Source organism: Oryx dammah, unplaced genomic scaffold (assembly GCF_014754425.2).
Source record: "Oryx dammah isolate SB20612 unplaced genomic scaffold, SCBI_Odam_1.1 HiC_scaffold_29, whole genome shotgun sequence".
Classification (NCBI taxonomy): Eukaryota; Metazoa; Chordata; class Mammalia; order Artiodactyla; family Bovidae; genus Oryx; species Oryx dammah.
In genome coordinates, this window is record NW_024070213.1 from 48,067,445 (window position 1) to 48,081,937 (window position 14,493).

Sequence of the window (14,493 nt, forward strand, 5' to 3'; positions counted from 1 at the left end):
GTATCTTTGACTAGATGGATCTTTGTTGCAAAGCAATGTCATGCTATCTAGGTTCATCATAGCTTTTCTTCCAAGGAGCAAGTGTCTTTTAATTTCATGGCTGCAGTCACCATCTGCAGTGATTTTGGAGCCCCCCAAAAATAAAGTCTCTCACTGTTTCCATTGTTTCCCCATCTATTTTCCATGAAGTGATAGGACCAGATGCCATGATCTTAGTTTTCTGAATGTTGAGTTTTAAGCCAACTTTTTCACTCTCCCCTTTCACCTTAATCAAGAGGCTCTTTATTTTTTCTTCTCTTTCTGCCATAAAGGGTGGTATCACTGTATATCTGAGGTTATTGATGTTTTTCCTAGCAACTTGATTCTAGCTTGTGCTTCATTCAGTCTAGCCTTTCTCATGATATGCAGAGTACATAAGTTAAATAAGCAGGTGACAATATACAGCCTTGATGTACTCCTTTCCTGATTTGGAACCAGTCTGTTGTTCCATGTCCAGTTTTAACCTGCATACAGATTTCTCAGGAGACAGGTCAGATCTGGTATTCCCATCTCTTTCAGAATTTTCCAGTTTGTTGTGATCCACACAGTTCAAAGGCGCTGGCATAGTCAGTAAAGCAGAAGTAGATGTTTGTCTGGAATTCTCTTGCTTTTTCTGTGATCCAGCGGATGTTGGCAATCTGATCTCTGGTTCCTCTGCCTTTTCTAAAACCAGCTTGAACATCTGGAAGTTCACGGTTCACATACTGTTGAAGCCTGGCTTGGAGAATTTTGAGCATTACTTTGCTAGTATGGGAGATGAGTTCAGATGTGCGGTAGTTTGAGCATTCTTTGGCATTGCCTTTCTTTGGGATTGGAATGAAAACGGACCTTTTCCAGTCCTGTGGCCACTGCTGAGTTTTCCAGATTTGCTGGCATATTGAGTGCAGCACATTTTAACAGCAACATCTTTTAGGATTTGAAATAGCTTAACTGGAATTCCATCACCTCCACCAGCTTTGTTCATAGTGTTGCTTGCTAAGGCCCACTTGACTTCACATTCCAGGATGTCTGACTCTAGGTGAGTGAGCACATTATCGTGGTTATCTGGGTCATGAAGATCTTTTTTGTATAGTTCTTCTGTGTATTCTTGCCACCTCTTCCTATTATCTTCTGCTTCTGTTAGGTCCATACCATTTCTGTTCTTTATTGTGTCCATCTTTGCATGAAATGTTCCCTTGGTATCTCTAATTTTCTTGAAAAGATCTCTAGTCTTTCCTAGTCTATATTTTTTCTTGTATTTCTTTGCATTGATCACCGAGGAAGGCTTTCTTGTCTCTCCTTGCTATTCTTTAGAACTCTGCAATCAGATGAATATATCTTTCCTTTTCTCCTTTGCCTTTTGCTTCTCTTCTTTTCCCAGCTATTTGTAAGGCCTCCTCAGACAACCATTTTGCCTTTTTGCATCTTTTTCTTGGGGATGGTTTTGATCCCTGCCTCCTGTACAATGTCATGAACCTCCGTCCATACTTCTTCAGGCACTCTATCTGATCTAATCCCTTGAATCTCTTTGTCACTTCCACTGTTTAATCATAAGGGATTTGATTTAGGTCATACCTGAATGGTCTAGTGGTTTTCCCTACTTTCTTCAATTTCAGTGTGAGTTTGGCAATAGGAGTTGATGATCTGAGTCACAGTCAGCTCCCGGTCTTTTTTTTTTTTAATGTCAAATACTCAAAATTTGATATTAAGAATAAAATCTTTTAACACATTGAAGCCTCTTCTGAATTCAGAAATATTTTGCATACTTTTGAGAGCATCAACAGTTAGCTTAGGGTAAAAGGAATGAAAGCACTCATATCTTACTTCCCTACTTTTGTGTATGAGGACATTTTTGCCACATATTCACAATATCCTGGAGCAGTGGTGATAGGATTCTCATTCTGTGATTGGAGAAATAAGCCTAGAAGAGTTAGGCAACTTAACCGAGATCCCACAGTTAGTAAGTAGCTGAGCTAAGACGCAGATCCAAGTCTAACTTGTCTTAAAGTTCATACTCTTTCCTGTATCACTGGGCCTCCCCTGTAAATGTAATGCCATGTGTAGTGTTTATAAAACAAAAGATTTTATTATGTGTTTGGCCTACATTCAAATTATTGCTGTTGATGGTAGTGTACTTCAGAAATGTTCTTTCTCAAAGTCTCCTACAATTTAAAATAAACTTTAACAAGGAATCATTTCAAAAGTTCTGTCACATTTCTTACGCAGTTCACAGACTGCCTTTTTTCTCTACACTTGAGTTTTAGGGACAGAAGTTCTGTGAAACACTGAGATAACAGGGAGGCAGCAGAGGGGTAGAAAGCAACACACTCCAGTTACCTAGCTAATGGGGGATGATGGTACATACTCTTTCTTAGTTCAAATCTGTATTCATTATATGAAGTTATCTGCAAAACTAATCATGTTAGCAAGTTAAATTGGAATGATTTAGCTTCACAAATTTATACATATGATGTTTTATGGTAGGATTAATAAATTTGAAAGTAGTCTAATTATGTAAATATTTGCCTATAACACACTTTGTAGCTAGATACTGTGAGGCTTTAAAAAAACAGAAGACATAAAAGCCACGTTGAGCTTGGAGTCTAAATGGGGGTGTGGAAAGAGAAAAAAATAAATGAAGTAAGTGATAAATTGTTAAGGTCTTGCCTCCCCATGCAATAGGGAAAAAAAGGAGAAGAACATTGAGAGCTAAAGGAACTAGGAAACTTTACTTGGAAGATGGTGGGTGGGTAGCACCTTCGTCTATGTCTCTTCCTTGTGTGAACTGTTTAGCTGTCATCTGACAGACGCTTAATTCTCTCATCTCCAAGGACATATGTTTTAGATATGTGCTGAGAAAGGAGGAGGTGAAGAAAGTATGTATATCTTACTGATGCCCTATGTTTTGCCTTCATCATCAAGTGTCTAATCATTGTCATCCAGTAAAGAAATGTTTTTTACAAAATGATTATCAGTGATTTTTCCATTGAATAGTCAACATTTCTGTGTCCCTAAATTTAAGGACAAGTTAAGTTTTCCTGATTTGGGCATATGATTTTTGGTTCTTATGAAGCATTGTGGATTAGTTCTAAAAAACATAATTCAAATACTAAAAATTAGATTTGTAATTTTAATACAACTTGGAATTTACTTAAGTGATTTTACTGTCTTTTAAAACTGTCTTTTAAATACTAACAGGTTGTACTCAAGGGAGTGGTATTTTACATTATGCTCATGGAGACAGTCAGCAAACTCATCTATTAAAGCAAGGTAAGAATGAAGCATTCAAGCATATTGTTCTTTTCACTTTTCCTATCTTAAATGTACTTTTTTTTTCTCTAATGTGTAGGAAGAAGCTCCACAGCCACTGGTCTTGGCGGTGGGAAACGTCCTAGTCAGGAAGAGGACACACAGAGTATTGGTCCTAAAGTCCACCGACAAAGTACTAATTAGGTAAATATTTTAGAGCTTTATTTCTTGCGTAAGCCAGAGTATGTAATTAACATAAATTAAGATAATTTCTGAAATGGAGCTTATCTCTATTTTCAAACCAGAGAATCTGGGGCATAAATTTTTAAAAAATATTTATTTATTTGACTGCTCTGGGTCTTAGTTGCAGCATGCAGGATCTTGAGTTGTGGCATGCTAACTTTTAGCTGTGGCTGTGGGGTTTAGATCCCTGGCCAAGGATCAAACCTGGGCTTCCTGCATTGGGAGCGTGGAGTCTTAACCGCTGGACCACAAGGGAAGTCCCAGGCATAAATTTTTCAGTGATTGTTACAAAATCAATTCTGGGACAAGAGAAGTGCGCCTGTACTGGGCACAGTGCTATACTCAGTGTTACGTCCTCTGAACTGATGATCTTCAAATCTGAAAAGCTTACAGTTTTCTGCTCAGATTTTTCCTCAGAAAAAGTCATCTTTTTCATTTCCTTCCTATGTGACCATGAGTCTAAAACAATTAAAGTGACTTTTAACTTCTAGTGGTATTAATAATATCCCTTTGTGAACTTTTCCTTGTATCTTAAGTGTTTATAAATTTATCTGTTGTGATAGATCTGAAATCTAAATTATTTCCAGTTTGATAGGTAGCTTAAGTTTTTTTAAATGTTGGTCCTTTTTGAAAATGTCAAAAAGCCATGCCTATATTCAGTTCAGTTGGTTTTGGAATACTGTTTTATGATTTAAATTTATATGAAAAGATTTCATACAGTGAATTTGCCAGTTAAGACTTGTGTTTCTTCAGTTATCTTGAACTGTTCACATTTTTAAAATCATTGCTGTTTTTTTTTAATGTGAACCTAATTAGTCTGTAAATTTCTTGACGATTAGTAAACACTCATCAGATTTTTATCATTCCTTGCAATCAAGCTTTACGCAGTTTCTTTTTTTCCTTACATCACAGAAAACATTCAGAAGGAATACTGTTGCAGCTGAAATTGGTGGGGAGTTCAATACTTTTTCAGTTAAATTATTTTAAAATATTTCTCATTGATGGAAAGCAGTTACATATTGAAATGCATTATTTCTAATAACATTTCTGTGGTTTTTAACTTTTTAAATATATTTGACATAGGACAAATGGTAATTTGTATATAAAGAACTTGGTAAAAGAATTTGCTTAATGTAAATATAAATAGTCACAATTAGTATAGACCCAGCAATATATTTTTGATAATTTTTCATGTATGGTAAAAATTAAAGTGGCTAACTGATATTCTGATACAAAAAATCAAAGTTTTGAGAGTCAGTGTGGGAAAATAGGTTTTTAGACTTTCTTAAAAGACTTTGTTAAAATTTTAAGAAAGAATTTTTCTTGACATCATTGTTTGGTCTAACTTTACACTCTTTGATAATAATATTTTAAAAAATGTGCATAATCAAAATTAGGGGTTATAGCCTCTGTTAACATAGACAGTATATGTTTTAAAGCTTCATGCCTGTTTTGACCCAAAGTTGTGGAAGTATCATATGTTAAGTTCTTTTTGTTCTCCCTTTCTTTGTTCGATTACAGCTAAAGTGACTATGTTATTAAAGTATATGCATATATGGAATCTTGTGTACTTGATTTTTTTTTCTTTAAAAAAATTTTTTTGCTTGTTTTAGGTAAGGAGGAGAGCTTTGGTATGTGAGATGTGATCACAGACTAGAAACAGAGTCTGTAAACTACATGTCACCATTCTGAAAGGAGAAACAGCTACTATAATTTAGTAAAATACTTTTCAAAATTATTCTAAGTAAGAGTACTATCTTCTAAATACTTGGTACTTTTAAAAATAAACGTATCTATAAGAAAGATTTAAAACCAAAGAGATTTTTTTTTCAAGTAATTGGGCTTACAACTCTGAATTAGTCAGTATGCGGTAATAATTAAGAGTGTGGGCTCTGGACTCAAATGGCTGGTTCTGCCATTCATCGGCTGTGAGATCTTGGGCAGTTATTAACCTTTTGTGCCTTCTTTTTTCTCATCTATAAAATGAGGATGAGAGTAGTATCTGCTTCATCAGTTCATTGAATTCAGTCACTCAGTTCAGTTCAGTTCAGTTGCTCAGTTGTATTTGACTCTTTGCGACCCCATGAATCGCAGCACACCAGGCCTCCCTGTCCATCACCAACTCCCGGAGTTCACTCAAACTCACATCCATCGAGTCAGTGATGCCATCCAGCCATCTCATCCTCGGTCGTCCCCTTCTCCTCCTGCTCCCAATCCTTCCCAGCATCAGAGTCTTTTCCAGTGAGTCAACTCTTCTCATGAGGTGGCCAAAGTACTGGAGTTTCAGCTTTAGCATCAGTCCTTCCAAAGAAATCTCAGGGCTGATCTCCTTCAGAATGGACTGGCTGGATCTCCTTGCAGTCCAAGGGACTCTCAAGAGTCTTCTCCAACACCACAGTTCAAAAGCATCAGTTTTTTGGCGCTCAGTCACTCAGTTGTGTCCAACTCCTTGTGACCCCACGGACTGCAGCATGCCAGGCTTCCATGTCCGTTACCAACTCTAGTGCCTGGCATGTGGTAAGATGGTCAATAAATGTTAGCTATAGGGTGGTCATGCTGTGTAGCCCCCTGAATTGTGCAGCACATAGTCTGCATAACTGCATGCTGCAGCTCTGGTTAGCTGCCAATTATTGTTATAACTATTATTAATCTGGTAATTCCATTTTGCTATCCAGTGTTTGTCTGATTGTATGGTCCTAGAAGTGAATTCTTTAAATATTTAGGATGGAAGAAACTTTGGGTGGCATTTATTTAAGACAACTGGCATAGCTCAATTGGTCAGTTTCAAGTGTTGATTACAATGTACAGGGTTGTGTTGTCATTCCTCATACAATTTTTGTAGAGCCCTGGTACTAGCTGCCAGCTCCTTAATGCACATCCCTGCCCACTCCCTCCTGACCAGTGACTGTGGCATGCGGTTCTAAGGCCTGACTTTACATTCTGTAACTTCCTTCTCTTTTCTGTGGTGGTAGTTTAGTTGGTAAGTTGTGTCTGATTCTTGCAACCCCATGGACTGTAACCTGCCAGGCTCCTCTGTCCATGGGATTTTCCAGGCAAGAATACTGGAGTGGGTTGCCATTTCCTTCTCCAGGGGATCTTCCTGACCTAGGTATCAGACCCAGATGCAGGTGACACAGTTTGGTTAGTCTGGACCCAAAATCCTAGTATTTCAGGAAATAGAGTGCAAAAAAGCCACAAAAAATGGGGGTTTTGCGTGGGGGTAACTCAGAGGGAGAAGAGTTACTGGACAAACACTCCCCTACCTCATATATGGTTAGCCATTCAGTTAATTCTAGAATATCCTGGAGATCAAAGTTGATCTAGAGACAAGGAGTCAGGATTTTTGCTGCTACTCTGTGGAATTAAAGTACAACTTGTCACCCTCTCAACAAAGGCTGTTGAGCACAAACTGGGTAATAAGGCTAGACTCAAAGATTTGGTTAGCATTTCCCAAGTCCCTGTCATGTGCCAAGCATTGTTTGTAAGACTCGGAGAACCACACTCTGAAAGGAACACTCAGGGACAGACTCTAGTGGACTGACAAATTTTATTATCCAGCTTTCGCAGATATATGGTCTCAGGGAGCAGAGCATAAAGCAGACTTGCACGTAGCCTTTCTCGATAAAACGTCAAAGCATTCAAGCATAAAATACAGTTCCCACTGCCCAAGCCATAACATAGCTTTGGCGAAACTCTAAAGGGAGTCCTATCATGAAACAACAGTCCTTGCTCCCAGAAACAGGTGGTCAGAAGGAAGCCTCCAAACGCTTCAAGGCTGAGTGTATGACCCTTCGTCATCCGTTCCCAGCCTTGGGCACTTGGTGACGCTCATAACCTTTTGTTATGCTCGTCCCAGCTTCCAACCTTCGTCATGAGTGGAGCAAATACATTCTCAGTATTTGCTTAAAGCCTTCCAGCTCCTCCATATTTCCTCCCTTTTTCCTCAAGAGCAAGGACTGCTGCAGCTATGGTTACTCCTGCTTTTTGGGCAGCAGTGGCTTGAGCACATAACATTCGGAATCCTATAAGAACAATAACAGACAATAAACAGATCAGCACATAAGAAGCCATCGTATGGGGTACCAAATTTTTTGGATTTAGAAAGAAAGTACTAGCGGATAGTGTATTATAGAAGTCAGTGTTATATAACACAGGGGGAATGCTGCTGAAGGTAGACGTGATTTGTTGCTTCAGTTTCTCTATATCTAGACTAGTGTTTGATTTCGAACCTAACACAGGGGGAATGCTGCTGAAGGTAGACGTGATTTGTTGCTTCAGTTTCTCTATATCTAGACTAGTGTTTGATTTCGAACCTAAAAGATGTAACTTGATTTGTTCCCAAGGATATTCAGTGGCATTGTATGGCATATTGGTCAAACAGAAAGTAGTGAAATTCCAGTGACACCGCAACTTCAATTGTACCTGTAAAGTATACAGATCACCCCCCACATACATAAGGGCGGCTTGTAGGTCATCTAAGCGTGTTTGTGTTTGTTGATCTATCTGAGCTTGCCGGGCCCAGAGATCATGAGAATCCTTTTTCCAAGCAGTAATGAAATCATGATTTTGCATAGAATTATACAATGCCATTCCAGAAACTGTACCAACAGTTACAACTGAAATAGTACCCACTATGGCAACTACAATCCAGCCAATAAAGCATTTGCTTCTTTTTAGGGATTCTCTCAGAACAAAAGACAACAACATGGAATCTGATCAGGGTTCAGAAATCTTAACTGGAACCCACAAATCAGTCCTTTGCTGGACTTAAAAAACACTGTCTTTAGTAACATTAATTGGCACACTATGATTTAAACAAGTAAACAACACTCAGTACAGGACAGAATTGAGCCATTACTCCTAAATTGTCCAATAGCAAAAAGATACAGCACATTTACACAAGCATGAACATAACTGGTATAATTATACTCAATAGTATAATTTTGTGGGATGGAAACGTGCATAAGCATATGAGATGCTAAACCGGAACAAGCAAGCAGGAATTTTCCAAAGATGCCAGTGTTCAGGCCCTGGGACTGGACTGATTATCCAGGGTCTGGGAGGTGAAAGACCTCCGTTGTACCAGTTCAAAAGTTCATCGCGTTGATGCCAGAATCCTGTTTGTGTTCTGTTAAAATGTGGTGCTGAAACATTATACCATGGGCAGGTGTTATTATTTTCTTGTGATTCTGAGCAATTCACAAAGAGTCCATGATGCCCCCAGTCAACAAAAGTCATGTTGGCGTGAACAGAGACTTTTCCAAACCTTCCTCTACAGGTGGACCAGTCCATTCCCGGCACAGACGATTTTTTCTTCCAAGATACATTGTCGCAAGGAGGCTCAGCAGGCCTAAATAGATAGTGGGTGAAGTTGGCTATTTGTCCATGGTAGGTAGTCTGTCCAGTTAAGAACAAAGGTCCCGGTAGCAAACATTCCAAGACGGAAAGAGCCATTTGAGAAAGAGTAAGCCCACCATTGTGGATATAGGCGAAGACACAAAGGGAGGGCACCGAAACAGATGGGGAGCACTGGATACGTAAGTGTTAATTTAACTGTCTTTCCTTCTTCTTTTATTCATGGTCATAGATCCGACCAGGGGGCAGGAAAATGTAAGCTATCATTTGTGAAAACACAGGAGATGATTCTGTCCAATCCACCACTTGTAAAAGAGGCGGGTTGGGGATATAAGCCCAATAGGTGTAATTACCACTTACCCCAGAAGCACAGGTTAAAACGGCCATCATGGCCAGCAATAGTTTTTCCAGTGTTACCTCACTGTTGGTCATCAACAGAGTATCCTCAGCTCATCTTGACAGATTTTTCACTTGCGCCCAGGTCGGAAAAGGCGCACTGCGTTGGGGACGTTTCATTTTCTTGCCGTCTTTCAATATCATCTGTTGCAATTTCCGTTTTAGTGCTGTTACCAGTCGAGGGGTGTGGAGCAAGGTCTGTCCGTCTTCTGACTCTTCTGATTGGGACCCACTGTTCAGTTCCATCATCTAAAATGACAAGACAATATCCCTTGCCTAGGAACTTAAGTGTTCCTGGCTGCCCTTGATCAAGAACAAACAACAGTTTGTTCAGGCATACGTGAGGGTGAATCAGAAAAATGTCACTCTGCTCGTGTTTCCTGACTGTGTAGAGGCAAATTAAAATAATTGATTGTTAAAAGGGCTATAGGCAAGATGGCTTTAGGTCCATAGGGGTCCCTTAGCTTATTCCCCCTGTTTTGTTTATTAACAACGAGCTTGAGTGTACGGTGGGCCCATGATGGCTTGGCCTTGAGGGTTGTACAGGATACCAGTAAGATGGCAAATACCCCATTGATGCATGAAATCACGAAAAGCATTGGCTGTAAAAGCAGGACCATTGTCCGTTTTGATGGAGGCAGGGATCCCCATCATTGAAAAACATTGCAGAAGAGCTGTGACGGCAGCTTTAGTAGTCTCGGCGGTGGAAGGAACTGCCCAAATGAAGCTGGAAAAGGTATCTGTGACTACAAATAACAATTTAAAAGGGGCGGTTTGTAATGTGTAAAATCAGCTTGCCATAATTCATTTGCTTGTAAGCCTCTAGGATTAGTCCCTTGGGGACTAGTGGTCAAATGAAAGGGGGCACATGTGGCATAGTCCCGAACAATTTTTCTAGCTGTTTGTAACGGTATTTTATATTGAACGTGTAGTCTATTGCGTTAGTATGGAAGAGCTGATGTTCCTGTTCGGGGGAAGAAAATATAGAGGCGATGAGGCAATCAGCCAAATCATTGCCTAAACTGAGGGGTCCTGGTAAATGGGAATGAGCACGAGTGTGAGTAATGAAGACGGGATGGAGTCTAGCTCTTATTTCTTGCTGAATCAATAAGAACAAATGTATAAGATCACTTTCATTGGATATAAAATGAGCCGTTACAAAGGATGGAAAGAGATGTGCCACATAGCGAGAATCAGTTAAAACATTCAGTGGGGGTTTTATTAGAGTAAGTAAATAATATAATGTGAATAATTCTGGTTTTTGAATGGATTGATAAGGACTTTTAATTTTCTCTTGCAGGTTGGGACCTATTATGGCTGTCTATCCTGCCTTATTTCCATCTATGAAATAGTTAGGTGCATTCATGAGAGGGTGTTCAGAAACAATATTGTTGATGATAAAAGAAGTATTTTGTAAGAAATTCCATAATTTTCTTTTAGGTGGGTTGGCCAGTAATTCTCCTGAATAATCAGCAAGGGCTATCTGAATGGTAGTAGACACCTGGAGAGCATTATCAGTTTCTGTTTTTGCTAAAGGTAGGTAAATCTTCATAGGGTTATATCCAGCTACAGTGCATAAGCAAGAGCGTGCAAGAAAAATGATTTTCCCTATTAAGTCTATATAGGAAACAATGTGTTTAGTCTGTTTGGAATGGAGATACACCCATTCAGTAGGGTGATTATCCTGCACTATAATGGCAGTAGGAGATACCTTAGTACCAAAGACATATATCTGAAAAGGGGAATTGTAAGTAATACGGTAAACAAATGCTTGTTGAATTCTCTGTTTTACCAATTGTAATTCTTTCTCAGCCTCAGGGGTAAGTTGTCGAGGACTATTCAAATCAGAGGAACCTTCTAATATTTGAATAAGTTTTGTAAAGCATATGTGGGAATTCCCAAGGTAGGTCATAGCCAATTAATATCCCCAAGAAGTTTCTGGAAGTCATTAAGTGTTTGTAAGTTATCCCTTCTGATAGAAAGTTTCTGTGGCTTTACAGTGGAGTGGTCCATAACATATCCAGGATATTTAAAAGGGGAATGGTGTTGCAATTTATCTTCTGCTATTAGCAGCCCATGATTAGTTAAATTAGTTATGACCTCATTACCTAATAAACTTAATTGAGATTCTGAGGGAGAAGCCAATAAAATGTCATCCATGTAATGAATGAGATTTGCCTCAGGGAATTGCTGTCTGATGGGCTGCAAAATTTTATCAACAACGAATTGACAGACCATAGGGGAGTTCATCATACCTTGAGGCAGGACCTTCCATTGATACTGTTGAACAGGAGATTGATTATTAATGGAAGGTATTGAGAAGACAAAGTGTTGCCTGTCATCTGGATATAAAGGTATAGTGAAAAAGCAGTCTTTTAAATCAATAATCATAATAGCCCAGTCCTTAGGAACCATAGCAGGGCTTGGGAGTCCTGGTTGTAATGCTCCCATAGGAATCATTATAGCATTAATATTCCTTAAATCTGTTAGCATTTTCCATTTACCTGATTTCGTTTTAATGACAAAAACTGGTGAGTAGTTTCTATTCTATTTTGTTGTAGTAGTTCAGCCACCAAAGTATGCAAAGCAGACATTTTCTCTTCTGATAGGGGCCACTGAGCTGTCCAGATAGGTTTATCAGACTTCCATTCTAACTTCAGTGGCTTTATCTTATGACCCGTAAGAAAAAGGTACTTATTCAATTGTATAGTCGCCTGAGTTTGTTGTAGAAAGTCTCTTCCCCACAGATTTAGTGGTAATGGGGCAATATACAATTTAATGTAAGCGACTAATTGATCAGGGCCCAGGGCTTGTAAGTAAGATGAACTAACGTAAGTTTGAGCTGCATCTGCAGTTCTTATTCCCACCAACTGGTGTGAGGCTAAAACTGCAGGCCAATCTGAAGGCCATTCCTCTGTTCTTATGATGGAAACATCTGCCTCAGTGTCTAACATTCCTTCCAAAGTTCTTCCTCTGATTTTTAATTTTAACATGGGCCTATTGATTTTTTTTTATAACAGTAGAAAGGGCTGTAGTAACGTTGGTACTCCCAGAGCCACCTGTTTTGGTGTCTGCTTTTCTATTAAGTGGGGGGACATAAGGTAATGGCAATAGCTGAGCAAATCTGTCACCCTTTTGTAAATACAAGTTGTGAGTCACATGTAATATTACTGCAACTTCACCCATGTAATCTTCATCAATGATCTCAGTATGTACAATTATCCCATACATGGTGTTGCTGCTGTTTCCCAACAGGCGGCCTACAGTATTTTTTGGTATAGGGCCAAAATATCCAGTTAAGATTTTCATAGGATTATTTACCATTAATAATTCCATATCTCGGGGAGCAGGAATGTCTACACATGTGCTATGTCTGGTAGCCGCTGTTAATTCAGTAATATTTGGTTGTCCTCCTTGTTTAACGGGGCAAGAGAAGAGCCCTTGTTCTAGTTTCCCGAAGGAGGTATCTGAATGGGTAAAGCATTACCTTGTTTATCAAATTTAGAGCGGCATTCACTCAGCCAATGATTCCCCTTTTTACATCTTGGGTAGAGCCCGGGGGGCTTAGTTTTAATAGCCCCTCCTTTGTCAGGAGAAAGACCTGTTTGCTGAGGCAAGCGACACTGCTTCCACATGTGTCCCGGCTTGCCACAGCTAAAACATTTAACTTTAGACTTTTGGGAAACATTTAAGGTTTCTAAAGCGGCTATTTTAGCTTTATGTTGAATCGTCCCCACATTCCTGCAGGCTTTCAAGTATTCCATAATTCCTCCTTGCTCCCTAATAGGTCTGATAATAGCCTGACAATCTTCATTAGCATTGTCAAAAGCCAGTTGTTTCAAAATGATTTCTCGCAAAGATTCATCCTTAAGACTGCGATCAATGGCCTCCTTCAATTTACCAATAAATTGAGCATATTCTTCAGTTGGTCCCTGCAGTATTTTTATAAAAGATCCATCAGAGGTGGAACTGTCAATTTTAGCCTATGCTCTGATAGCTACTTCCTTAATCCAGTATAACATGGGCGGCTGCACAAATTGTAATTGCGCAGCAGTTTCAGCCATAGCTTTGGTGCCGGTGAGAATTTCAAAATTTAGTCCAGTACGGTTTCCCTTGCTTTGCTGTTCTTGCAAGATTAATTTGGCTTCATCTGTGACCCACATTTGCCATTGTAGTAGCTGTTGTGGAGTCATAATCATTTTAGCAACTGTAAAAAAATCTGCATGAAGCCACTGATCCGCCCAGCCCCTAAGAAATTCCATACAGTAGGGTGAGGTAGGTCCATATAGTGTACATGCCTTTTTGAATTGCGTAAGCAAACCGAAATCAGGTGATTGCCACTGATTATGTCCTGGTTGAGGATTATTAAATTGGACTGGAAAAGCCCACGCACAAAGAGGCATGTCCAGAGGACGAATGCTAGGAAATAGGGGAGCAGTAGCAGCAGTGGACAGCGTTGCAGTGGGCAGAATGGCTGGTGTTAGAGGCTTGTTAATATGAGCTCGGGAAAAGCAAGGTAAAGGTGGATCAGGGACCTCTGGCAAAGTTGATTGTTTAACAGCTTTCAGCACCTGTGACTCTTGTTTGTCTGTAATCTGCCCTATCATGACATTTTTCTGATTTAAAACCTCTGATAGATCTTTCTCTTCTAATTCACATTCATGCAGGGATCGAGCAGTTTCAACCTCTAAATCTCCTCCTGAGCCATCTAATTGTTCCATAATGGCCTGTAAAAGAGACCAAGTTACACACCATTGTGGGGGAATTTTTACCCCCTGTCTATAAGCTTTTAGAACATTATTATTTACTCTGGTCCAAGTTTGTAAATCCAAGGTTCCTCCGGAAACCATGGATTATATTCAACCACTGTCTGGTAACAGCTAGTTAACTGCTGTTCAGGCAGATTAACCCTGTTTTGTTTCAAGAAATGATGCATGAGATGAACAAAAGGAATTTTACTTGTCTGATGTCCCATCCTGCTTACCTCTCTTCTGCAGGAGTGCGGTCCTTGTTTAAAATCAGTCTGCTGCTTCGAGCCCCACATTGGGCGCCAGTTTTAAGGCTCAGAGAACCGCACTTTGAAAGGAACACTCAGCGACAGCCTCTGGTGGACTGACAAATTTTATTATCCAGCTTTCGCAGATATATGGTCTCAGGGAGCAGAGCATAAAGCAGACTTGCACGTAGCCTTTCTCGATAAAACGTCAAAGCATTCAAGCATAAAATACAGTT

General features: G+C 39.5%; 1 protein-coding gene and 1 long non-coding RNA gene across 5 annotated transcripts in view; one reads left to right on the forward strand and one right to left on the reverse strand.

The window, feature by feature from the left end:
• Positions 1-5,313, forward strand: part of CRY1 (cryptochrome circadian regulator 1) — a 93,207-nt gene extending 87,894 nt beyond the window's left edge. Inside the window, exons 11-13 of one of the 4 annotated variants that reach the window (XM_040234786.1) lie at positions 3,217-3,288; positions 3,368-3,471; positions 4,423-4,650. In XM_040234786.1, coding sequence (XP_040090720.1) covers positions 3,217-3,288; positions 3,368-3,471 — 176 coding nt within the window. In that variant the 3' untranslated portion in view covers positions 4,423-4,650. Of the gene's footprint in view, positions 1-3,216; positions 5,072-5,123 lie in introns of those variants that run through there. The other 3 variants (XM_040234788.1, XR_005719909.1, XM_040234787.1) reach the window with 3 other exon arrangements.
• Positions 5,314-7,041: 1,728 nt separating this feature from the next.
• Positions 7,042-14,493, reverse strand: LOC120858621. The gene is made up of 3 exons (XR_005719914.1): positions 14,246-14,493; positions 9,283-9,510; positions 7,042-7,532 (listed from the first exon to the last, which is right to left on the reverse strand). It is a non-coding gene; the product is annotated as an uncharacterized LOC120858621 (long non-coding RNA).